Source organism: Rhinatrema bivittatum, chromosome 5 (assembly GCF_901001135.1).
Source record: "Rhinatrema bivittatum chromosome 5, aRhiBiv1.1, whole genome shotgun sequence".
NCBI lineage: Eukaryota > Metazoa > Chordata > Amphibia > Gymnophiona > Rhinatrematidae > Rhinatrema > Rhinatrema bivittatum.
In genome coordinates, this window is record NC_042619.1 from 349,288,280 (window position 1) to 349,314,617 (window position 26,338).

At 43.4% G+C, this 26,338-nt stretch overlaps 2 protein-coding genes across 4 annotated transcripts; one reads left to right on the plus strand and one right to left on the minus strand.

Annotated features, from left to right (window-relative positions):
- Positions 1-223: 223 nt before the first annotated feature.
- On the minus strand, positions 224-11,279 carry LIG4 (DNA ligase 4). The gene is made up of 2 exons (XM_029604545.1): positions 11,118-11,279; positions 224-4,210 (listed from the first exon to the last, which is right to left on the minus strand). Exon 2 carries the CDS (start codon positions 4,189-4,191, stop codon positions 1,462-1,464), a length of 2,730 nt encoding a protein of 909 aa, XP_029460405.1. The 5' UTR covers positions 4,192-4,210; positions 11,118-11,279; the 3' UTR covers positions 224-1,461.
- A 76-nt stretch (positions 11,280-11,355) lies between these two features.
- ABHD13 (abhydrolase domain containing 13) lies at positions 11,356-24,988 on the plus strand. Of its 3 annotated transcripts, XM_029604546.1 has the most exons (6): positions 11,356-11,722; positions 17,234-17,289; positions 17,821-17,875; positions 17,998-18,214; positions 20,690-20,810; positions 23,608-24,988. In XM_029604546.1, exon 6 carries the CDS (start codon positions 23,642-23,644, stop codon positions 24,653-24,655), a length of 1,014 nt encoding a protein of 337 aa, XP_029460406.1. In that variant the 5' UTR covers positions 11,356-11,722; positions 17,234-17,289; positions 17,821-17,875; positions 17,998-18,214; positions 20,690-20,810; positions 23,608-23,641; the 3' UTR covers positions 24,656-24,988. The 3 variants fall into 3 exon arrangements, with proteins under 3 accessions (XP_029460406.1, XP_029460408.1, XP_029460409.1); XM_029604548.1 differs by lacking the exon at positions 20,690-20,810; XM_029604549.1 differs by lacking the exon at positions 17,821-17,875.
- Positions 24,989-26,338: the final 1,350 nt, after the last annotated feature.

A 26,338-nucleotide genomic window follows, 5' to 3' on the forward strand; every position in this document is an offset into this window, starting at 1 on the left:
GATTAAGGGCGTAGCTACAGCCCTATCACCGATGCCATTTTGCTCACTGACAATATGGTTCTTGTAGGTTTGGTTTGTGTGCTTCATTTTTGGGGGTGAGATCTTACTTTGAGGTTATGGGACAGCTTGCTCTGTGTAATTCTGACACACTTTGATCAGTTAAATGATTTTAAATAAACCAAGCTGATCTCTCATTAGAAGCTCAGTATTTTAGAGACAGTCATAATTTTAAAATTCCTTTATTTAGGGTTAAATAAAAACTAACAAGATGATGAATACAGGCAAACTTCAACTTGAGAAGCAATCCAGCAGACAGAATAGTCAATATGCAATGTACACCATTAACAAAGTCAAATATACATACAACAGGTCACAGCAGCTTGGTAACAGAGGCACGTGCTTGAGAACAGTGCGAGACTGTCACCATGTCTGGTTGTGGGGGGGTCACTGACAGAAACCTTGAAGAGAATAAGAGTTAACTTAAGGTAAAACAGCATCTCTCCACCAGCCCCTTCCACCTCAGTGGGGAGTAGTTGGACATGGGGAAAGAATTTTATAGTTTTTAAGAGTATCTTAGCACAGAATAGAAATACTAGACCTAACACTGGAGAAATTTTACTTTAGAAGGGAATTAAAAAAAAACCAAAAACGCTAGTGGAGCTTAGTTTAGATATTATTTAAATTCCCTCTTAGATTTTTGTAAAGCAAAAAAATGGTTCATCTTTAGTGGAAGGCATGATTTATGTTCCTTAGAAACAAAAGCAAGTTTTCAAAACCATGCATCTAATACTCAGGAATTCTATTTTTAACAGTCATGGCTAGTTTCCTTATTTTATCACCACTTTTCATAAAAATACCCTATTTTCTAACAGGCAGATGTTATTATATTAAGAACAGAAGGAAAAAATGAAAAAACCCCCACAGTTGTGTTAAACAGAGAAAATAAAAATGTACACATGTAGAAAAATATTTCTAATATACAGGTCAAGACCAAATATCAGCAGACCAAAATTTTGAATGCATTACATTTTTAGCCAAAATGGATTGGAGGCTATTTTACAAACATTTTCTTATATCTTTTTCATTTTAAATATGTCACCCCTGAAAATAAAGTCTCAAAAATTTGAGACTATTTCCTTTTGCCACCATGGTATACTGTGGAGGTAACCAATGGAGAGTACTCTACAACAAAACTGAAGAAAATTGTTTTTTTTTAAATTAGCTTTTGAGCCTTCTGTCTTTTTGTAAAGATGGAAGGAAAATTATATTAAAAGAATAAAGACTTGTTTTTTCATATAATAAAAACCCTACTTCCTAGCTATTTGACTACAAGATACTATGTTGTTAAGAGCTCTGGATCTAGAGATTTAAAAGTTTATTTTCGCGTATGCGCTAATACCAAAATCACTTGTTGATTAGCAAAAAACGAGCAGCTATATTACGACGTCAACAGCGTATACTCTAAATTAAATATTTGTCTTCACCCTGCCATTTGCCTTCTCTCACTGAATGGGTTACCCAGAGTTCAGAAACAATTTTGAATTTCTTTACAAATGTTCTCCTGAGAGCTTTTATTTTTGCCACACGCGTATGATCATCCCCAACAATTACATGAGACACTCCCTCTTCTAGACACGGAACAATATTTGCCCCATATAACCGCAGCTCAAAGGCCTTAATTTCCAATGCTGATGCATGGATTTTGGTGGTGGGATTATTGATGGCAGCATAGATATCCAAAAAAACTCTGCAGTGTCTAAATATATTGAAAGAAAGGTTGTCCCAAGAGTAACCCTGCTCTAAGTCAGCAATCATGCCGACAGGAATTATTTTATTAGTAGTCATTCTGTGGAATATATCCTTTAGCTGGGCCAGATCAATATCCATAAGGTAACTGTCACCATAGCGGTCATATTCTAAGGCAAAATGTTGCTTTGTAGAGGGACACATGTGAATCATATGACAAGGTAGCCATGCCACATGCTTGTTGGCATCAATACACTGCAGGAGCCACTCAACTGTCACAACATCATTTTTATTTGACGAGATGATGTTTCTTACTCTTACATTCTCTACCCCTGCGACAACACAGTAAGTATCTTGCCCAGGGTTTTGTACCACTAGGCCTCCGCATCCGGTTATCTTGTTCTCCAGCTCAGATTTTGAATGGTCATGAGTTCCACTCATTACACAAAACTCAAGGTCTTCAAAAATATCTGAAACTTTCTTTACCGTAGAAAGATCAGGGGCTTTAAGGTGCTCAATAATGTCTATCACTTTACTACTTTTCGTTACAGTTTTACGTTTCTTTTCATGAGGTTCATTGAGGACGTCTACGTGCCTGGATGCTAACTTTCCTGAAGCTCTGGCTCGGAGTTCATTCAGATCTTTCACAGTCATACACTCATGCCACTCTTTGTCTTCCCTTATCTTTTCGATACGAGGGAAACGTAAAGTGCAGCCCGTTTTGTACACGTCACTCGAAACTATTTCAGCTGCTTTAACTTGAACAATCACAGAATTGCAAGGCTCAATATATACTTCAGGCTTCTCAAGTGCACACAAAATACTTAAAGGGGGATTTTGTTTATGGTAAGGCTTCCAGTGAGGAGATAATTTCAAACTAAGATCATACAGTTCTTTCATTGTGTAACCAGAACCTACACGGCAAATGGAGTGAAACACTGAAGGTTTCTCACCAGCAAGGGGAGGGGCGGCCACAGCACACAGGAAGTGAGACATCATTCCACCACGTAATCCTTTGCCCCAGTACCCGCCAACAATTAAAATATCAAGTTCATCCATCAAACCGGTCACATACTCTGGCTTGATTTTCACCCACCCTTCTCCACGTTTGTCTGGCTTGTAAGTAGACATAGGATCTTTAACCATGATTCCTTCCTCCCTATTATCTATCGCTTCATTTAGAGCATCCACAACATTCTTCTGGGTGCTGGCATCACTTTTATGCACAATTTGAATTCTGCCAACTATAGGTGTAAACAGATCTTGGAGCACCTCGTATCTTTTCCTCAACGTCTCACGGGCCAACTTCTGGTCATTCAACATTAATACATCAAACACGCAATAGCATGTTTGCAGATCAGAATCATCCACCATTCTTTTAATATCAAATTTGCTTCCCTTTTGCATAAATGTTTGTGCACTGGGATTGTAAGCCATCACTTCACCATCAAGAATGCAATTTTGCACATTAGTTTTGAAAACATTATGAATAAATGGAGTCAAGGATCCCTCAAGGGGAGAAGCCCCAAACTGATGAGTGTAATCATACGCATTTCGAGAAAAATACTTATATACATCCCCATCTTTGTGCATCTGTAAACGTTCACCATCAAGTTTAGTTTCGATGTAGAAACTTTGATGGTGCATTTGCTTCTCAATGTGTTGAATATTAGCAATAGAAGCAAGCATTGGTTTAAAAGCAGAGAACAGCATGATGGATACGTCAGTAAGGGACACGGAAAGGTTATGCAATTGCGTGCAGACTTTTTCCAAGTCGGTTGTGACACTATGCAATTCAGCAGCATCTGGGTGAAAAACAGAAAATATAGTTTGTTGACTAATCCCAAGTTTCATGTCCTTTATAATCATTCGAATCAACCACTTCTGTTCAAGGGCAGTGCTCTGGCTTATTAACTTAAGGAGGCTATTCTTCACAATGTCTCGCTTTTTCAGGGTATTATTGTTAGCAATTGAATCTAAAACATCATTCACTTGTTGTATGGTCAGGGTGCCTTTTTTTGGGCATCTAGGCTTCAGCACAAAATAAGCGATCATCGCGAAGTCTCCAACCTCACCGTGTGAGCCAGTAGGGGCTCTGTAATTCAGAAGCTTTGATGCATCTTTGCCCTCTTTAGGTAACCCAAGTACTTCAATATAAAGCTTGGCGAGCATAACTTCTTTAATCCCATAAGCCATTCTCTCCCTTTCCAGCTGTGGAAGGATGAGTCGCATTGCAGGATAAAATGAGTCTGTAGTGCTAATGTCGTCTTTATGAAGGGCATCGTGGTAATCTCGCCATGCAGCTACAAATTCCTTAAAATGCTTAATTTTATCTGGTCGGGGTTTACTTTTTTGAATTTTCTCCAGTGTCCTACACAGATCCGCAAATGGCACTTGTGATGCCACAGTTCTCGTCACGGGCTCTAGGGCAGATGTTTCAGGCATTAGGATTCCGTATATTTTACTGTAAAAAAATATAGAAAGATATGCATTCATCGATTAGCAGCATGTACAATAGAAATCACTTTCTAACCTGATCCTAAAGTTAGAAAAGTTCTACCCAGTTAAAATAAATTCCAGACAAAAAACATCCCTTCTGTATTGGTAATACAGTAGAAACTATTATCTGTCATTCCTGTGAAAAGAGGCAGTGCTTAATCAAAGACACTGGTTAACAGATAGTAGCGCTCTGCTCCAGACTCCTGCCCCTCCTCTCCCAGGCAGCAGCATGCAGGAAACAGGAGAGAAAGGGTGGACACAGCACAGAGCAGAGAAAAGCTACTCCGTTCTCTAATCCAGTCATTTCTCCTCCTGTCTCTTCCATGTTTTGCAGGGAACAGGAGTAGAGGGGATAAGGCTACAATGAGCAAAACAGCAGAGAAAAAAAACAAAAAAAAACCCCTACTCAGCTCCCTAATAAAACCCCACCTCTCTGGATGTTAAAGTGCCAGATAATAGCGTTTTAACAGTATTTCAGTTTGCTTATTGTCCACTGTGAGGCAGACTACTAAAAACTATGAGTGAAATAAGTGTGTTTTGATGTTAGGTTCCATATTAGGAGCTACCACCCAGGAAAGAGATCTAGGCGTCATAGTGGATAACACATTGAAATCGTCGGCTCAGTGTGCTGCAGCAGTCAAAAAAGCAAACAGAATATTAGGAAGGGAATGGTGAATAAAACAGAAAATGTCATAATGACTCTGTATCGCTCCATGGTGAGACCGCACCTTGAATACTGTGTACAATTCTGGTCGCCGCATCTCAAAAAAGATATAATTGTGATGGAGAAGGTACAAAGAAGGGCAACCAAAATGATAAAGGGGATGGAACAGCTTCCCTATGAGGAAAGGCTGAAGAGGTTAGGGCTGTTCAGCTTGGAGAAGAGACGGCTGAGGGGGGATATGATAGAGGTCTTTAAGATCATGAGAGGTCTTGAACGAGTAGATGTGACTCGGTTATTTACACTTTCGAATAATAGAAGGACTAGGGGGCATTCCATGAAGTTGGCAAGTAGCACATTTAAGACTAATCGGAGAAAACTCTTTCACTCAACGCACAATAAAGCTCTGGAATTTGTTGCCAGAGGATGTGGTTAGTGCAGTTAGTGTAGCTGGGTTCAAAAAAGGTTTGGATAAGTTCTTGGAGGAGAAGTCCATTAACGGCTATTAATCAATTATACTTAGGGAATAGCCACTGCTATTAATTGCATCAATAGCATGGGATCTTCTTAGTGTTTGGGTACTTGCCAGGTTCTTATGGCCTGGATTGGCCACTGTTGGAAACAGGATGCTGAGCTTGATGGACCCTTGGTCTGACCCAGCATGGCAATTTCTAATGTTCTTATGATGTGTGCTTTATGGTTTCATACAATTATATTAACAAAAGTGTCTCTTTGAATTACATAATGTTCACAGAAACATCTTCACATACTTACATTCAGGGGCATTCATTTTCAAAGAAATTATAGGCCTACGCGCGCCTGTACCTATATGCTCGTTGCCAGGCTCCGCGTGCACATTTTCAAAGGCCTGCGGCCCCGTACAAATCTCCCGGTACGTATAGAAGAAAGACTTGCCGAAAAAGGAGTGGACTGGGAGGGAACAGGGATTAGGGTCTATCGCATCGCCATGTGCAGCTTTTTACATTTCCCCTCCCCCTCACACGAGCGGCTAGCAGATTTTATAATATGCACACGTCGGGAATATGATTCCACTATGCTGTCCCGTCTGGACATCCACACGACAATCAAGGATCATCTCACTAGCACACTGATGCAGCGCAAAAGGCACAGAACAGAATAACTGGCTAAAAATTCTAAAGTTTTCATCCTTGCATTATGTGTTTCCCCTCTCTCATATTCCAGAAAGTTTTCAGAAACCAGAATATATTCATAGCGAAAAGAGTCGAACCTTCTCTTTTAATGCATGCTCACATGAAGGCTCTTGTGCAATCATCTTTCTTCAAATTACGGCTCTTACAGCACCTGAAACCATTACTAGATCCCCCGACTTTCAAACGGTTCTCCAATCACTTACTCTTTTCTAGACTGGATTACTACAATTCTCTTTTCACCAGGTTCTGGCCTATACAAAAATTTACCCTCTACAAAATTGTTCAAAATTCCTCAGCCAGGCTGCAGACTGGAACATCTACATGCGACCACCTCTCTCCTGTACTGCAAACGCTACACTTGCTACCAATTTCATTTCAGATACCATAGAAGCTTGCTGTTCCTATTCATATCCCTTTACATAATATTCTGTCAGCATGGATTGCAGCTATGTTAGAAAGTCACACTCCTGCCAGAACCCTGTAATCTTCCAATCAAGGCAGGGCCGGTGCAAGGGGGGGGGATTAGGCACCCTAGGCATCTTCCGCCTTGCGCCTGGCCCCCACCTCCGGTCATGCCCCCACCCTCATTAAGGGGTGTCTCAAGGCAATGTACTGCCTTCAGCTCCTACCATGTGACAGGGGCTACCGGTGCCATTGGCCGGCCTCTGTCACATGGTAGGGGCAATGGATGACCGGCGCCATTTTGGTTAGTGGCAGCCGTCGGCCTGGAAGTGACAGATCGCTCCTGGGCTCCCAGCTGGACCACCAGGGGCTTTCGCGAGTCGTGGGGCGGGGGCGGAGCGACGGCCAGGTGAGGCAGAAGCTGGGCAGAATTTTGAAGGGGCACGTTTTGCCCCTTCAAAATTCTGCCCCCTGAAGTGGCTGCCTCACCCTGCCTCATTATAGAGCCAGCCTTGCCTGTGCCCCCCCTAATGATCGGCGCCCTAGGGCCAGACCTAGTTTGCTTAGTGGCTCCGCCGGCCCTGAATCAGGGACTACTGGGTGTTCATTCATGAGCAATTCATTTTGAAGGAAATGAAGAACCTGCCCTTTCTGCTGCTGGTCCTCTCCTATGGAACACCCTCCCAGAAGAGATCTGAAGAATGGCAGAACCAAAGTTTTCCAAAACGCTCTCAAAACCCACCTATTCAAAAAGGTGTACTCCATCCAAGGTGTACTCCACCCAAGGTGTACTCCACCCAAGGTGTACTCCACCCAAGGTGTACTCCATCCAAGGTGTACTCCATCCAAGGTGTACTCCAAAGTCACCATGGCTGATAGATAGCTGAGCCTTGTAGTGCTTTTGATGTATTTGGTGTTGTTTTTCTATCTGTTTCAATGTAATTTTAATATGAATGTTTTTTGTAACCCACTTTGAATGTAGGAAGGGCAGGCAATAAATATTTTAAAAGAAATAATAAAATAAGCAGCAGTGGGATTTGAATCCTGGTTCATGGTCCATTGCTCTAACCACTAGGCTACTCCTCCATTTTCTTCTAACCCTCCCAACCAAGTTCTTCTCCCTACTCCAAACTACACTTCACTTCCCTGGCTCTTGCAGCTCTCTATCCACTCTCCCAAACTTCCTCCAGGCCCTTTTCCCACCCCAAACCTTTTGTATTAGTACACACAGTTATCATGTACCCGCCTCTGTCCCTGAGCTGTCTTGCATCCTTCTTGCTCCCCAAGGACCACCATACTGTCTTTGGCACTTCCTTTATCTCCTTCCCTACAAACATAGAAATGACGGCAGAAGAAGACCAAACGGCCCATCCAGTCTGCCCAGCAAGCTTTCACACTTATTTTTTTCATACTTTTCTGTTACTCTTGTCCCTTTAAATAACTTTTTTGGTTCTATTTCCCTTCCACCCCTGCCATCGTAGAAGTAGTACTGGAGCTGCATCTAAGTGTCTAGCTGGTTTGGGGTAGTAACCGCCGTAATAAGCAAGCTACTCCCACGTTTGTTTACCCAGCCTGTGCAACTCAGTCCTTGTTGGTTGAATACAAATCCTCTTTTCTTCATTTCCCCTGTCATTGAAGCAGTGAGCTGTGCTGGATATGTATTCTAAGTGAAGTATCAGGCTTGATTTGGGGTAGTAACCGCTGTAACAAGCAAGCCACACCCATGCTTATTTGTTTTACCCAGACTATGTAATTCAGTCCTTGTTGGTTGTTTGAATACAAATCATCTTTTCTTCATTCCCCCTGCCATTGAAGCAGAGAGCTATGTTGGATATGCATTGAAAGTGACGTATCAGGCATTTTTGGTTTGGGGTAGTAACCGCCATAACAAGCAAGCTACTCCCCAGCTTTTATGTGGATGCTAATCCTTTTTTCCACATTTCCTCTTGCCGTTGAAGCATAGAACAATGTTTGAGTCGCATTAACCATGTGTATGTTTATTGAATAAGGATATTAATCTCCAGGTAGTAGCCATCATTCCCGCAAGCCACCCCATGCTTCTTCTCTTCATTCACATCCTCTAGACTTTATGGATCCACAGTATTTATCCCACACCCCTTTGAAATCCTTCACAGTTTTGGTCTTCATCACTTCCTCCGAAAGGGCGTTCCAGGCAACCACCCTCTCCGTGAAGAAATACTTCCTGACATTGGTTATGAGTCTTCCTCCCTGGAGTTTCAAATAGTGACCCCTGGTTCTACTGATTTTTTTTGCAACGGAGAAGGTTTGTCGTTGTCTTTGGATCATTAAAACCTTTCAAGTATCTGAAAGTCGGTATCATATCACCCCAGCTTCTCCTTTCCTCCAGGGCGTACATATAAAGATTCTTCAATCTCTCCTCATAGTCATTCGATGAAGACCATCCACCTTTTTGGTCGCCCTTCTCTGGACCGCCTCCATCCTGTCTCTGTCCCTTCGAAGATACGGTCTCCAGAACTGAACACAGTACTCCAGGTGAGGCCTCACCAAGGACCTGTACAAGGGGATAATCACTTCCCTTTTCTTACTCGATATTCCTCTCTCTATGCAGCCCAGCATTCTTCTGATTTTAGCTATCACATTGTTTCGCCGTCTTCAGATCATTAGACACTTATCACCCTAAGGTCTTTCGCCTGCTCCGTGCACATCAGCCCTTCACCCCCCCATCGAATACAGTTCTTCCGGATTTCCACACCCCATGTGCATGACTCTGCACTTCTTGGCATTGAATCGCAACTGCCATATCTTCGACCACTCTTCCAGTTTCCTTAAATCCAGTCTCATTCTCTCCACTCCGTTACAGATCTTAGTGCCATCCGCAAAAAGACAAATCTTACCTTCTATCCCGTCCGCAATGTCGCTCACAAATATATTGAACAGGACCGGTCCCAACACCGATCCTTGCGGTACACAGCTTAAAACCGCTCTCTCTTCAGAGAGAGTTCCATTTACCATCACACATTGTCTTCTGTCCATCAACCAGTTTGCAATTCAGGCCACCACCTCGGCACTCACTCCTAAGCTTCTCATTTTATTCCCCAGCCTCCTGTGCGGGACCGTATCAAAAGCTTTGCTGAAGTCCAAGTAGATGACATCGAGTGCTCTTCCTCGATCCAATTCCTTGGTTACCCAGTCAAAAAAGTCAATCAGATTTGTCCGACAGGATCTTCCCCTGGTGAATCCATGCTGCCTCTATCATTCCTCCACCCGAGCTGCCTCACAATGTGCAACAGCAAGGGTTGTAGGGAGGTAAAAGAGGCTTCCTAACACCCTTTCCCCAGAGCTACTCTACCTTTTCCTTTCCATTAATGGCTCCTGCACTTCGGTGTAACACCAAGCCACAGAAGAAAATCAGGAAGGCCGTGTGAAATGCCACCCTTCCTCTCCTCTGCCCCTCTATCCCCTCACTTCGCCCTTCTACCTTTTTCTCCCCCCCTCACCTCGTTCCCTTCCCTCTGCTCGCCACTCCCCCCTCTCCTCCTAGCACCCCTAAACTGCTTATCTCTTAGTGTCTTCCTTTTGTACATATGTATATATTTACAAACCTCGTTGATTATTTAATGCAAATTTCCCCTTGTTATTCACACCCTCATTTATTCATTTGTTAACTTGTTTTATTTGTTCAATGTAAAGCGCCATGCCTGGCGTTTGTTTGTGTTACACTGTAAACCGATGTGATATCCTGGATGAATGTCGGTATATAAAAATTTTAAATAAATAAATAAATAAAATAAATAAATGTTTCCTTCCATCTCCAAACAGAACCGCTGCGGTTCTATTGCCTACGGGCTAAGTGCTGTCAAACATACAGCCGGGGAACAGTGAGAGTGAAATGCATTTGCCTGTCCTTCGTCCCCCCGGATGCCTAGAAAGTGAAGGTAACGACCGATCAAGCAAGGTCAGTGGTGTTACAGCAAAAAAACAAAACAAACAACAAAAAAAACAACCAAAAAACAACCCCCCCCCCCCCAAAACCAAAAACCCAAACCGGCATCCTGGACGAGTCATGGGGTCTTCATGTACCGTTCTAGTATATGCGCCTTTTGCTCATCTTTTTTAAACAAAAAGCAGACTCAACAGTGAACTAAGCGTTCCCACTGGAGATAAGTGAAAATGAGCGCAATCTGTGTTTTTGCATCCCACCGAATACAATTTATAAAGCATAGCATGACTCCAGTGAAATAATTCACACAAAATACGCAGACGAGAATAAGCATACAAGTACAAACCGATCGGATTTTCCGGTTATTCTTAACCGATCGTGCCAATGCATGTAAGGGATATCCTTAAAACCCCCAACCAGCTCGTGGCCTTCCAGGGGCGGAAGTTATAGGGGCAAAAAAAAAAAAAAAATCCACCCCATGCGGAAGCAGAGCAAGGCGTGTCTGCACTTGCCGTGGATAAACAAAAAACCAGATCTCTGCCCTAGTACCGAAAGTATCTACTAACGCGGGTAAAATGCTAAAAAAAAAAAAAAAAAGTAATGCCGGTCTGTTCCCACTATGAAAATCGCTTCAAACGACGTCAGTGAAAACAGATACAATAAAATAGTGCTCGCCCTTAGCAATCCGCTTAGAAAAGGTTAACATTCACAGTACCTGAGCCTCGGTCACTTTAATCTTCCGGACATCAGAGCCTCTTACAACAGTGAGCGTTGTGCACCCAGCAGGACCTCGCAGAAGCAAGTCTGACCACCAATGGGCGCGCGCGGCCCTGATCTTCCAGCACGCGACCGCCACGCCCACCGGGAAAACCTTCAGCGTTGCGGGAAGGCGGCGGCTGCTGACGTCGTTTTAAGCTGCCCGGGCGGCCGTCGCAGGACGATGAATCGGCAGCAGCAGCAGCAGCCAATCGGAGGCGTCAGGGAACAGCGGCGCAGGCGCAGAAGGCGCTGGCTGCTGCAGAACGCGGAAGAAGAGAGGCTGATGTTCGGCCACATCGGGAGGAGCGCTTTCCCCCCTATTTACTGCGATTCCGTTTTCTTCGCGCTGCCGGTGAGAAAGCAGAGCTGTCTTGTCTACAAAGCCCGGCCTTTCCCCGCCCCCGCCTACCTGACTGCCGAAGCTGCCACTTCTGAACTCTTCTCCTGGCTTGGCCCTGAACCCCCCGAAGCTGCTGATCTGCCTACTTCATCTTGCTGAGCATCCCTAATCCCGTCGCTGCCTGGGAAGCGGAGACAAAACCTGGAAGGTTACCACGGGAGGTAAGAGATTTTATTTTTTTTTTGCCTGCTGCGGATTAGCCTCCTGGGGGACTGGGGAGAGGCAGCACCACTGTGGAATAGATGGGGGGGGGACAAGGAGAAAAAGGGGGGTGGAGGAAAAAGAGAGGATATTGAATACCATAGGGAGCAAAGACAGAAGTCAGTGGTGGTTACTGGTGCTGTAAAAAGGGGCAAGAGAGTGGGTGGATGGAGGAGGGCGATGGGAGTGTTTGGGCAAGAGTGAATGAGAGGAGGTGGGAGACAGGTGAGAAATGAGTTGGCAGCAGAGAGGGATGTATGGGGTGAAATGGTAGAGAGAGGAATGGCCAGTGTTGCCAGATGCTCAACATTTTTTCAGCCCAATTGGTCACCAAATCTAGCCCAAAACTCAAAAGTTGTGACATTTTTTTTTTATTCTGCACAATAGTACACAAATTCCTGCATTGTCTGCATATAAGTTTACAGAATTGACAATGTATATAAAACAAGTAAAAAAAAAAAAAAAAAGAGATTGATAGACAAGTATAAAATCAAGGTTGTTATGTTCAGTGTTGCCATAACATAAGGTTCATCTGAGAGCTGTGCCATTCAAGATGTATTAGAACTAATTTAGAAGCAAGTCCAGGTTGGGGACCTGACCACCCCTAGGGCACTATATATTTTTGCCTCGGCCATGCTGACACCTGCACATTCAGTGCAATATTGTAAAAAGAAGTGAAAATTTAAAAAAAAAAAATGTATGCATTGTGCAGATACTGAATTCTCGCACCAGTTTGCGTTTGAAAAGTATGCTGGCAAATATGTGGCGTGCATGGGAATTGGTCGAGACTCATTAACGGAGGTATAGAAGCGTCGCCTAAAGATCAAGGTTGTCCTGTTCAGTGTTGCTTTTAATCTGTACGTATTGGATGTAAAACAAATCAGCATAGATGGTGTTGGCTTGAAATTGTTACAGCACACATTTTTTTGGGACACATGCACAATGTGTAATATTGCCTACAGCAGTTCTTGTTGCATTGTTTCTCAGTTTTGTTTTGAACCTTTACCATGTGAGGTACACTCAGCTAAAACAATAAAACAAAACAATTAATAGATAGAGTTAAATACAATTTTAGAGATTTATTTAAAACTTTCCATAATTTTGTAGTTCATCAACACAGAGAACATGTGCATATAATATATACTGGCCAACCCCCTCTTCTGCCCAGCAGATTCTCCCTCTAAATGGTGCTTGTAAGGAGGGATTTTCTTTTTTTATGTAATAGTGTGGATAAAGACACAAGGGTGCAGAACGGGGGGGGGGGGGGGGGACAGCAGGCACGACCTTGTTCTCACTAGTTTCATGCCTGTGTTGATGCCCTGCATTCACCGTCATTTGTGGTATTCCTATTGCATGCATCAATTTTTTAATTTAAATATACTGGCATAGCTTACAAACACATCTCCAAAATGTGCCCCGAGAATGCCTCTCTCTAATGCAGCCAAAAGTGCACGTGCTATGAAAAGATTATTGAAAATCCATTTATGTAGATTTAGCCTGTCTACCAGGGTAATTCCTTATTTTATTTATGCAAATCTCAATTTCCGAAAAATGAGATACATTTTCTTGGGGATTCATATGTGAATTTTTCTTTTTTATATTGTTTCTATATTTGTGTACAACCTACGAAACATAATTACTGGTACAAGTATTCTTGTGTTATTTTGTTAAAATTCAATAAAATTAAATAAAAAAAAACAGAAGGAAAAACAGGCCGATACAGTAAAGTTCGCAGGAGAGCGGGCGAGCGTACAGGCCAGTGTCCTGTGCACGCGATACAATAAAACAAAATATTTAAATTAGGGCCCGTGGTAAAAAGAGGCACTAGGGACACTAGCGCGTTCCTAGCGCCTCTTTTTGGACAGGAGCGGCGGCTGTCAGCGGGTTTGACAGCCGACGCTCAATTTTGCTGGCGTCTGTTCTCGAGTCCGCTGACAGCCAAGGGTTCGGAAATCGGATGCCGGCAAAATTTAGCGTCCGATTTTCAAGCCGCGGGCTGATTTAAAATTTTTTTTTTATTTTTAACTTTTTTTTTACTTTTGGGACCTCCGACTTAATATCGCCATGATATTAAGTCGGAGGGTGCACAGAAAAGCAGTTTTTACTGCTTCTCTGTGCACTTCTCCGGTGCTGGCAGAAATTAACTCCTATCTTTGGGTAGGTGCTAATTTCTTGGAGTCCATAGCAGAGGTGATTCATCAAGGCAGCAGATATCAGTTCAGCACATGTTGAGGCTGTTCGGCCACATGGCTGCAACCATCCATGTTTCTCTCTTGACCCGTTGACATATGCACAGAGTCCAATGGACCTTGAGGTTGCAGTGGCTCCAGGCCACGCAGGACCTCCAGGTTCGCATCTGCATCACTCCAGCTCTCCGGGACTTCTTGTCCTGGTGGCGGGTTGTCTCAAAATTTGTGGTAGGGAGTACCTTTCCAAATTCCCCCACCCAAATTGTCCTTAATACAGATGTACCCTGCCTGGAGTAGGGTGCTAATCTAGACGGGCTCTGCATCCAGGGTCGGTGGTGCGCTCAGTAGCCTAGTGGTTGGAGCAGTGGGCTATGAACTAGGAGACCAGGGTTTGAGTCCTGCTGTTGCTCCTTGTGACCTTCGGCAAGTCACTTTACCCCCCATTGTCTCAGGTACAAATTTAGATTGTAAGCCTTCTAGGGATAGGGAAATACCTACAGTACCTGAATGTAATCCATTTTGAAGCACTGAAAAAAGTGCAAAAAGCAGAATATAAATGAAATATCAAATCAACTGCCTGGAGCTCTGGGCGATCAGTTATGCTCTATGGGCTTTCAGAGCTTGTCCAACAAAATTGTCCTGATTCAGCGAGACAACCAATTAGCAATGTGGAATGTAAACAAGCAGGGAGGCGCAGTGTCCTACCTCCTGTGTCAGGAAGTGGTCCAGATCTGGTCCTGGGCCCTGTCCCATGGGATGGCACTCAGGGCTATGTATCTGGCTGGAGCTGAGAATGTGATAGCGGACAGGCTGAGTTGAGCCTTCAGACCCCACAAGTGGTCCCTGGACCAGGGGTTGGTGAATTAGATTTTTCCATCTCTGGGGAAGTCCAGATGTTGATTTGTTTGCATTCCTCTGCAACAGGAAGGTGACTCAGTTTTGCTCCATATACAAGTCGGACGGCCAAGTCATCCTCAGACGCTTTTGCCTCGCAGGATTAGGGCAGGCTGCGGCATCCCAACCTCAAGGCGCTGTTGCTCACAGCCTGGATGTTGAGAGGTTAATTCTGCAACCACTTGATGTTTCCGAAGATGTCTCGGGACCTGGTAGCTTCTAGAAAGCCTTCCACTAGAAAGTCCTACGTTCTGAAGTGGAGGAGGTTTTCCCTGTGGTGCGAGCAAAAAACCCTAGACCCTTTCTTTTGTTCCACACAAAAACTGCTTACCTTCTGCACCTATTGGAGGCTGGCCTAAAAACCAACTCCATTAGAGTTCATCTGAGTGCAATTGGCGCATACCACCAAGGTGTAGATGGTCTGCCCATCTCTGTACAGTCTATAATTGTACGCTTCATGCGGGACCTGCTTCAACTGAAGCCTCTCCTGTGTCTTGGGACCTCAACGTGGTGCTAGCTCAGCTGATGAAAGCTCCTTTTGAGCCACTGCATACTTGTGACCTAAAGTACCTGACCTGGAAGGTCATATTTTTGGTGGCGGTCACTTCAGTGAGCTCCAGGCCTTAGTGACTTATCCAACTTATACTAAATTTTATCATGACAGGGTGGCATTGCGTTCGCACCCTAGGTTACTGCTTAATCTTAATCAGTCAATCGTCCTGCCAGCATTCTTCCCCAGGCCCCATTTGCACCAAGGCGAACAATCTCTTAGCCTTCTCCCTGGAGTGGACAGAAGCCCATAGACAATCCACTCAACTCTTCCTTTCTTTTGACAAGAATAGATTGGGAGCTGCCGTTGCCAAACAGACACTGTCCCGTTGGCTAGAAGATCGCATCTCCTTCTCTTATTCTCAGGTGGGACTGCATTTTGGGGGTCATGTCAAAGCTCGTTCTGTCAGAGCCATGGCAACGTTGCTGGCCCCCCCCCCCCCCCCCCAAGGAGGAGATATGCAAGGCTGCGATGTGGAGTTCTCGTCACACTGTTGTCTGGTTAGGGATGGCTGATGTGACAGTAGGTTCGGGCAGTCTGTCCTCCAGAATCTCTTTAAGGTGCAGACCCCAACTCTCCCTGCCTAGGGCCCCTTGTTTGGGTTCAGGCTGTCTCCCCCTCTGTGGTTGTGGTGCTTGTTGGTCCCCTTTTGTGTTGGGGAGCAGCCTGTAGCTAGGGATTCACCCATGGGTGAGGATTACTATTCTGCTTGTCCTAGGAGAAAGCCGTTTACTCCTGGGGGAATTCTGCACACAAAAACTTAAAATTCTGCAAACTTTATATTGGTCAAAATAACACAATTTACATGACAGTCTTTAAGTAACTACATTTTAAATTAATACAGAAAAATTTCCCTAGAAATTCACTGTAAGAGTGTCCCTTCCACATAAACACCCCCTCATACAGGCTCCCTCTCTCTTGCATACACACCCACACAAGCTCCCTTTCTCTCTCACGCAGGCTCCCTATGTCTCTCTCTATCTCACTCCTTCACACAGGCTCTGTCTCACACATACACAATCCCTTCACAATCTCCTCATAGGCTCCCTCTCTCTGAAACCCACACTCAGGCATCCCCACCCTGCTCTCTTACCACCCATGCTCTCTCTCACACCCTCCTGCTCTCTCACTCTCCCCTCCCCCTCTTCTCTCCCTCACTCACACACATTCTCTCTCACCGGGCGAATGGAAACGTCTTGCGGCACACGCAGGAAGCGCTCCGTTCTTTTTCACTCAACACACAATAAAGCTCTGGAATTTGTTGCCAGAGGATGTGGTTAGTGCAGTTAGTGTAGCTGGGTTTAAAAAAGGATTGGAGAAGTCCATTAACTGCTAATCAAGTTTCCTTAGGGAATAGCCACTGCTATTAATTGCATCAGTAGCATGGGATCTTCTTGGTGTTTGGGTAATTGCCAGGTTCTTGTGGCCTGGATTGGCCTCTGTTGGAAACGGGATGCTGGGCTTGATGGACCCTTGGTCTGACCCAGCATGGCAATTTCTTATGTTCTTATCTTATTTTATTTAAAAGTGCTTAAATACTAGCGCCCTCCATGGTTCAGGGCGGTTTACAATGGAACATGCATCCAAATTAAAATAAAGTGAGAAGTTAAAATTTAAAATAAAATTAGAATTTAAACAAATAAACTTAAAGCAATACTTGTTGGTAACTGTTTGATTTGAATTTCCTGCCGTTGATGCAGTAGAGTTTAATGGGGCACCTGTTTGGCTGAAGGTGAGTAACATCGGACACTTGATCTGTTGATTGTAGGACAGTAATATGCAATCTCGAATCCTGTATTGGTAAAACTAACTCGTGTGTTTACAATGTTTTCTTACAGGGTCCCTCATGACAGATTTGGGACATAGGACCCATGAGCTGTTCTATACATGAATGGTAAATAAAGGCTTTTAAATATTGCCCGGAGTCGTTATGTGAAAAATGCATTTGGGGGAGGTGATTACTTGACCAACATAATGCAGGGTGGGGTTATGAGACGTTGCCTTAACAGCAACAGTTACATGCATGCTTCTTGTTTCATTCTTCTTTCTTTCTTGTTCCTGTGCATCCACCAATGGTTAAATAATACACTAAGGGCCTGATCTTCTTTGTTTGTTTCTAAGGGGGAGGGAATGTGAAAAGGCCCTAAGGAGTTTTCTCTGCCTGTGGCAAGTATTTAACCAGTGCTACTTGCACAGTAGCAACATGCGCTAGCCTTAGAAGACCTGCAGGGCTCTTTATATTGCCTTTGAAATAGCTCATAACATTGTCAAACATGTTAACCCGGCGGTTAAAGTTTTGATTTCTTACTGGGCAGTGAAGCAGAGGCTTCAGCCTTTGAGGGAAGGCTTCAGCCAAGTATCATGACTGCCTGATTTTTACTTTGCTATTTATAATCCTTTATTGATTTATTTTATGCTTTTCCAGCTATCGGAGCTCAACATGTTAACAACACGTTTGTGTACACATTGAAGTACATGAGGTATGGCAATAGCGGATAACAGCTTGGTAGTTGAGAGGCAGAGTTGTCCCTTGGAGGATCACCTTGGATGTTAAAATGTTCTGCTTTGTTTGTTTTTGTTGTTTTTTTTTGCCTATCTACAGTATCTCTGCCTTTGTGCATGTCAAATGCCACTGGCCGAGCACCACCACCACCATTCCCCTGGCTGAAGACTGCTGCGAGACAGCCCCAACAGAGCCCCTCCTGCCGGGGCTGAAGACCGCCAGGAGAGAGACTTGGAATCCATCCCTCGGGGGCTGAGGACTTCTACGAGAGAGGGCCTGGGTGGGGGAAGAGGGAGCAGGATCCCGCCGAGCCCAGGTAGGAGAAGATGCGGCAAGTAAGAGTGTGTGTGTGTGTGTGTGTTATATAGGACCCAAATATGAAGTTCATTTTATATTCCACTTATAATTGAGGCACTAGTGTTACAATGACATTTTGTGCTTTACTAATTAGCTCTGTGACGATGGCATCTCTCTTATTCCATGGCAGAGTGGACGTCTTACTATGTTCTAATTACAACCTTATCTCCCTTTGAAATGTTGACTGTAAGGTATTTGCAAAGATGCTGAGCTCATGGGTTCAAAACCTTAACTCAGGTTGGACCCCCAGGTTCAGATAATAATAATAGTTACTGTTCTAAACCAGGCACGGGCATATTACAGCTTATGGGGGACCCCTTTCACCTGGCCTGCTGATCGTTAAAAACTGAATTGCTGCTCTCCTGGCAAACCTCCATTAAAGAGGTGGGTGACGGGGACAGCCATTTGGGTGGAAGAAGAGGAAGCTGGAGGAGAGAGAGAGAGGGAGGGAGGGAATGCTGAGATCTGGCTGAGAGAGTAATTCAGTCAGGCAGGAAGGGTGTGTGGTCCCTCAGTATGTTTTTATATTATAATCCCAGGCTATATAATTAAAAAAGAGGGCTTTGTGATGCTTGTCAATAAAACAAGACAAAATTATGTCTCCTGTGATGCTGGATGTATAAGTTGTGCTGTCTGTCTTTTTCTTGGAGTAACAACTGACTGGAGCTGTGAGGGAGGTCCCACCCCTCTCCTCTTCCCCGACCTGAGGTCTGAGTTGGCACCCGGTGCCACAAATGTGGCCTTACTTTTTTACTTAAAAAAAAAAAAAAGTTTGCCCACCGCACGTTCTGTATGCAAAGGGGTTAAACGTGATCCACTGTTGCCACCGTACGTAAGATTTTACCACTAGAGGGAAGTCTTGCACATCAGTTCTGGGATTTGTCGAATCACAACAAAAATTCCAAGCGAGCCCGGCACCGCTTACTCCTAATTCAGTGCAATTCCAGCAATAGCAGGGCCGTTTTATAAAACTGTTAGTTCTGCAGGAAGTTCTTAATGTAATTTGTACATGGTATTTCTCTCGGTACCTTCAAGGAGCAGTGTGTATCAGAAAGCAGCGTTTGTACTAAGTTATGCTGCTTCTCAGACCATGTGCTTCCCATTCCTCAGAGACATGGGGCCTGGCTCATAGGGCTAAATTCAACAATCACGATTATCCCCCCCTATGCAAGGAAAAACTGGGTAAAAACCCAAGATCCTAGTGTTTCTGAAATTGTGCCGGCCTTGTGGTGACAGCTGAGAAAACTGGCATCAACCAGACCGGAAGACCGTATTGTACTGTTTGATTTGCTGAGCTCTGCACGAGACAATGGTGAGGGGAAGAGGGCCTTAGATTTGTTGGAACTGGTGAGTGTTATGAGGAAGGGGAAGCGTATGCCAACGGGACGGGCGACACCTTAACCAGAGTAGAACAGGTTGCTGGCGTTTAACTTTTAAAAAGGAGCGAGCGAGAGCATTTTTTAATCGAGAATATGGAGAAAAGCCAATAAGTTGCTCAGCAGCACATGATTCGGAGAGAGGCATCTTCAAAAGACACTGGCAAACTAAATAAGTTAGGACGTCCCAATAGAGAGAGGGGGTGGTCAAAGCTGAAAAAGCCCAGATGTTTTTAAATACGGAGCATGCAGATGAAAATGACTCCAAATTTCCTGTATCTCCTGATAATAAGCAGGGTGTGGGTAGATATGCAAATATACTCCTCCATCCTACCTCTATATTTCCCAGACCCTGAGATCTTAAACTCTGGAGTGGGGGCTCTTCCCTTCACCCAGGGTTCCCTGTGTGTCTGAATTTTAAAGGGGCACTGGACAAGACAGCTCTGCCTGGTCCTTTAAGGTCATCTGAGGGAGTTTCCTATAGACTCCTTCACAACATACCCGAAGAGGGCCTTGGGGACAATGTTAATGCATGTGCAGTACTGGCCCTAGAGAGCTCACTGATGATTTAAAAGTAGAGTTAGGTTAAATATGTATAGTGTATTATTCTGAGGCAGTCCGCACTGTTTATAGACTTGTGCTTCTATATGTTTCTAAGAGCTTACTTACTGATGTCCTAGTTCTACTTTGGTGGGTCTGTTACTTAACAGGGATAGTTCTCTTCAGAAATCGATTCAAAGAGGCAGAATTAATCAGTACATAGGCCACACCCGTGTGAGGGGTTACGTATAATTTTCTTTTCTTTCCTTTTACACTGCTCTGACGTGTATTTTTCGCACTATCAAGCAGATATAGTAATGTTAGCAAGTTGTTGAATGCGATTTATCCAGATATCTATCAGCAGTTAGACCACAGATATCACAGGTACAACGAAATGTGTTTTTATAAACTCAAAGTGTTGATGTCATTAAGAAAATAGCTGACACATGAAATGTTTCGTACAGAAATGTAATCATTACTGTTTGGTCAATTAGCTTTTTCTAATATCCTATACATAGGGTCGCCCTGAAAATACACACGTGCTTTTCGAGTAATACAGCATATGGCAGCACGTTTGTTCAGGGGGTTAGTCGCGGCGATCAAAGTACACCTGAGCTTGCAGAATTGCATTGATTGCCCGTGAGTTATCATTTTCAGTTTAAGATTGTGACTGTTGTTCATAAGTTACTGTATGACGATAGTGTGCAACTTGTTGGGATCTGTATTTTATTGCTAATGTATGTTATGAAAGTATTACTGTAGGTCGCATTGATCATTTATTGTAGGTTGCGGATTATAAGACATTTTAAGTAAGATAATAAATATCTAAGAACAAAATAATGCTTCAAGGCTGTTTTAAAAATGTTTTAAGGTCATAAATAATGACAACTGAATATAAAATGCCCTGGCTGAACTTATAAACCTCTTTTTTCTGAAGTTTTGCAGAAATTAAATAAACTACTTTTGCCACCTAAGTAATCGCCTAGGGATAAACGTTGACTAGTGCACCTTAACTGCAAAGTTACACGCACAGCTTCAAGCACACACAAAACACCCTAATCCTCAAACAAACCTAAGATTTGTTCCTTCGGTTGGGTTTGAATATTGGCTTGTTCTGTGGCCGTATATACATACCTAAGCTTACCGTTCGCAGCACAGGACGTCACGTTATTATTGTAAATAGCATGCTGATCCTGGGCGTAGCTTCTGAAAATGTGTTACCTACTAGTAAAGGGTAACCAGGTCAGGCCCAGCAGCAGCCTCTGCCTTCAGCTTTTATCTGATGAGGAGAAGGAAGCAAGTGCAAAAATGTTCCAGATGTTAACCAAGAGGCCCCCTCTGCCCCAGAAATGCTTTATGCAGCCAAATTGCATGCACATTATGAACTTGGGGGTGTAGTTTTAAATAGCTGAAAATCCGTGCTGTTTATATGCATGCAACTATTTATTTTTACATGCATAGGACCTGATTGTAGCTTTTGGAAATTTACTCTAATTACATATTTGGATGACATGAGTACTTAAAGTAGGCACTGAATATATTTAGCAACTGCAATAGAAATAGTAACTTTTCAGATGCTGAATGTAGACATATAATATAGAACTTGCACACTAAAATATACACTAACATAATAGAATGAATGAGGGAAGCCTTAGAAGTACATTTCCAGAGTTTCAACACCTAGCTAAAGGAGCTACGCCCTTGAATAAGCCTCTTTGAAAATTGACTAGGGTCAGATTCATAAAATGCAGATGGCTGTGGTGGGAGGGTGTTAGGAAAAAATGTTAGGTGCCTTTAAAGATAGGAAAATGAATTGCAATCCTAAATTTAGGCTTCCAAGTTTTAGGCACCTAGATTTATTAGATTTTAAGATAGAAATGTAGGCACCTAAATCTGCTTAAAACTTAGGCAATTAAGTGAGTCACTGACTTTTTTTTTATGTTTTGGTTGCTTTAGTGCATCATTTTAATATTTTGGGCATGTGCAGATGATCCAAGGGAGGGGGATTGCTGCCACACTAGAGCAGCACCAAAGGTCCTACTCGAGGCTTATCTTTCAGTCTTCCTCTAACAAAGGGCCTAATTTTTAAAAGCATTTACATGCTTAAAACTAGGTATTACGTGTGTAAATGCATTTCACCCATGTGAGTGGGCTTTTGAGAATTGTCACAATATATGCCATTGAATTGGGAATAGGTTTTACCCACGTTAAGTGCACTTGACGTGGGTAAATGTCTTTTGAAAATTGCCTCGATGAATATTAAATCTGTTATGTGTAACTCCTTTGAAAATTCAGCTACAAGGGTCTTTCTGGGTCATTCATCAAAATGCATTATGGCATTTAATGCATACGTTAACGCATACGATAAGAACAGTAATGCATGGTGTGAATGCAAATTTTGGAAAGGGGTGGGATCAGGGAGGAGTTTGGGCGGGATTTTGGAAAATGAGGGGGCAATATCGCATCGTGCGACACCATAACGCATGCTATCGGAGGGATTTAATGCCGGAAATAACTACATCTTTTTTTCCTGGCATTAGGCTGTGTGATAAGCTCGAAATGGCCAATTCATGATACATTTTTAGAATTGCATTTTGGCCATTTCAAGGCTTAGGGAGGGAGAGTAGAGGAAAGGGGAGTGGAGTAGAGAGAGAGCGAGCCAATCGGGAGGCCCTCACAGTGTGCAACTATTTATATCTCTATAGGAGGGCCATCTAATAGGTCGAGGTGAGGTGTTGGTGGTGGTTTAGGGACCAGTTTCTCATGTAGAGTGAGATGTACGAACAGCACAGTACACCTTAGTGAAGATTTGACATCATTTAGAGTGAGGAAAGTCTCACAAAGATGAAATTTTGTACTATGTTATCTCACCCTAGCTTGATGGTATCCTGTATAGAGTCCATCAAGCTAGGGTGAGAGAACAAAGTAGAAATGGCAATTTTGTGAGACTTTCCTCGTTCCAAATGATGTCAAATCTTCACCGAGGTGTACTGTGCTGTATGTCTCACTCTACATGAGAAACTGGGCCCTAAACCACCACCACCACCTCACCTTGAGCTATTAGATGGCCCTCCTATAGAGATATAAATACTTTACTACTATGAGGGCCTGTAGATAGGTGCTTTCTCTCTCTCTCTCTCAGCACAAGATGCGAAAAATAGGGATTATCTCAGGGTGCGATAAGTTTTCTGTGCCACGCGATACTACCGATGCAAAGCTGTATGTTATCACTTGGTGCGGTGATTCTAAAATTTCCCTAAACTCGCCCCGTTTTATCGCAGTCGTTATCAATGCGTTAAAATAACGCATTTTGATGAATCTAGGAGTTTGGGTAATTATAGTAAGGAGAAGATTAAAAAGAAAATCTAAAAATTATGTATGAAGGCTGATATTCTGAATTTATTTTTTTTTGTCTTTTTTTATGTTTTTTTTACAGGATACTTAAGGTATAACAGGTTTTGACAGCTACAATGGAAAAGTCATGGAAGTTTTGGGCCTTTGCGGAAAAGTGGTTGTTAGTCTTGGCTTCCTGGTCCTGGGGTCTTTGTCGTATTTCTCTTTTACCTTTGATATTGACTTTCAGTATGTATGGAGGCATAATTTTGCTTATGTTGATATTTGTGTCCATGGCATGCATACTCTATAAATTCCAGGATGTCTTGCTGTATTTCCCTGAACAGCCATCTTCCTCACGCCTCTACGTCCCTATGCCGACCGGGATACCCTATGAGAATATTTTCATTAGAACCAAAGATGGCGTCTTACTCAATCTTATCCTGCTGAGATACGCTGGAAACAATGCAGCCTATTTGCCAACCGTCATCTATTTCCATGGGAATGCGGGCAACATTGGCCACAGGCTGCCAAACGCTTTGTTGATGCTGGTCAACCTTAAAGTTAATTTGCTACTCGTTGATTATAGAGGCTATGGGAAAAGTGAAGGGGAGGCCAGCGAAGCGGGCATTTATTTAGATTCTGAAGCTGTGCTAGACTACGTGATGACCAGGCCCGACTTTGATAATACTAAAATTATCTTATTTGGCCGTTCTTTAGGGGGAGCGGTGGCTGTTCATTTAGCTTCTGAAAATACCCATAGGATTTCTGCTATAATTATGGAGAACACCTTTCTTAGTATCCCACATATGGCAAGCACACTGTTTTCCTTCTTCCCCATGAGGTACCTCCCGTTGTGGTGCTACAAAAACAAGTTCCTCTCACACAGGAAAATCTCCCAGTGCAGGATGCCTTCCCTGTTCATCTCTGGGCTGTCTGATCAGCTGATTCCTCCGGTGATGATGAAGCAGCTCTATGAACTTTCTCCGTCTCGGACTAAAAGGTTGGCCGTCTTCCCCGATGGCACCCACAACGACACCTGGCAGTGTCAGGGTTATTTCCCAGCAGTGGAACAGTTCATTAAAGAAGTAATAAAGGATCATTGTACTGAAGAGGTGGCAAAAACATCTTCGAATGTAACAATAATATAGCGATTAAAGGTCATTTTTCACAGTAACTTCATTGTACATTGGTTTGTGAAAAGTGATTAGAGAATTTTTTTAAAATGTGTATTCTTTCTATACTTGTACGCACAGCATGAAATTAAACTTTGAGAGGATCTGAAGTAGTTTCTTATGATGATGATGATTCAGTTTTCACAATTGCAGTATCTTCCATCTGCCTATTTTATACCTGTGTTAATTGGTGACATCGCTCATTTGAGTAAACGAAACATTTATCAGAGGGCTATCCAACAATTTTAAGACACTGTGTATTAACCATTTCTCAAATTGTTTTTCATATTATAATTTTTTAAATCAGCACCACCAGCGTTGTGTCCTATTTAAATCAAATATAATAGTGGGTCTGAAACAATAGATAAGGGTTGCTGTCCTGCAAGCACTGGTTTCTCTCCACGTATACTTGCCAATGTCTGTGCCTTAAGGAATTCTACCCACAATATTTTTAAGTCTGTATTTGTCAGAAAAATACAATGGAAACTTGCAATACAGGATGTAGAATTCCCCCCCAGGAATACAGAACACCATACCTAGGGCTTCTGGCTTTCAGGTATTTTAATTTGGCAAGCTGTGGAGCCCGAGAAAGTCCCAACTGAAGGCCATGCCAACTTCGTGCAACCTGCAATATGAGAAGCAATACCACGGTCTCTGAGTCTCTCTGCTCGTTACTTCAAGTGACAGTAGCTGCAGGAAGTTGGTGCTGCATGCAGCTCCTCTTGGGCTTCATGAATTGCCAAAAAAACCCCAATAAATCCCTGAAAACTATATCATGTAATCTAGCATTCTTCCTCTCCTGCCCACACACAGCTTCTTCCCTTTACCTTGCTCCCTTTCTCTGTTCCTCAACTTGTGTGTTAATTCTGTTTGTCACCCCAGCACTGACTTTCTTACCCGTCCCCCAACTCATTCCCAACAACATTAACTCGCCGTTCCCCTCGGCTCGCTCTCTTCAATCCGCATTCTCCCTCCTCTTTAGCTGGTTCCCCCTCCCCTTCTACAGCTTGGAGGACTAGCCTAGTGCTTAAACCAGAAGGTTGAGAACTAGGGACGCCAGAGTTCGAATATGTTTTTTCCACAGATAACTCCTTGTGACTTTGGGCAAGTCACTTCACTCTCCATTGCCTCAAGAACATCTTAGATTGCAAATCTTCTTGGCCAAGGAATTAACTGCAGTACCTGGATTCTTTCCTGAAGACTCTCCTTGAACTCAGTTTTGGAAAAGGTGAGTAGTTAATTCTAAAACCCATCCATCTTCTTCCCAGCACTCACTCTCTCACCCCAGCTTATTCTCCCAAAGCTTTCCCAGCTCACATCTTCCACACACTCGCTCACACTCTCACTCACACTCTTCACTGTCAGCCAGTCGACATCCACTCATAAAAGTCAATCTCCTGCTGCCCCCACTATCACTACTAGTCTCTCTCCTCCTTGTTCAGACACTGCTGACTGTGGCCCCTGAAATAACTGTTAACTTCTGGAACCGTGAGGTGCTTCGTAGGATTGAGCTACATGGTCCCCCGAGAGTAGACAACAGGATCAGCTGTTCTGCGGGCCATGGCTGTGATTGTCAGGAGAAGGGACTGATAAGACTAGTCAGAAATGGGCCGGGCAAGGCGGCAGCAGCAGGTGGCCACCCCAGCATCTCTGTGTCCA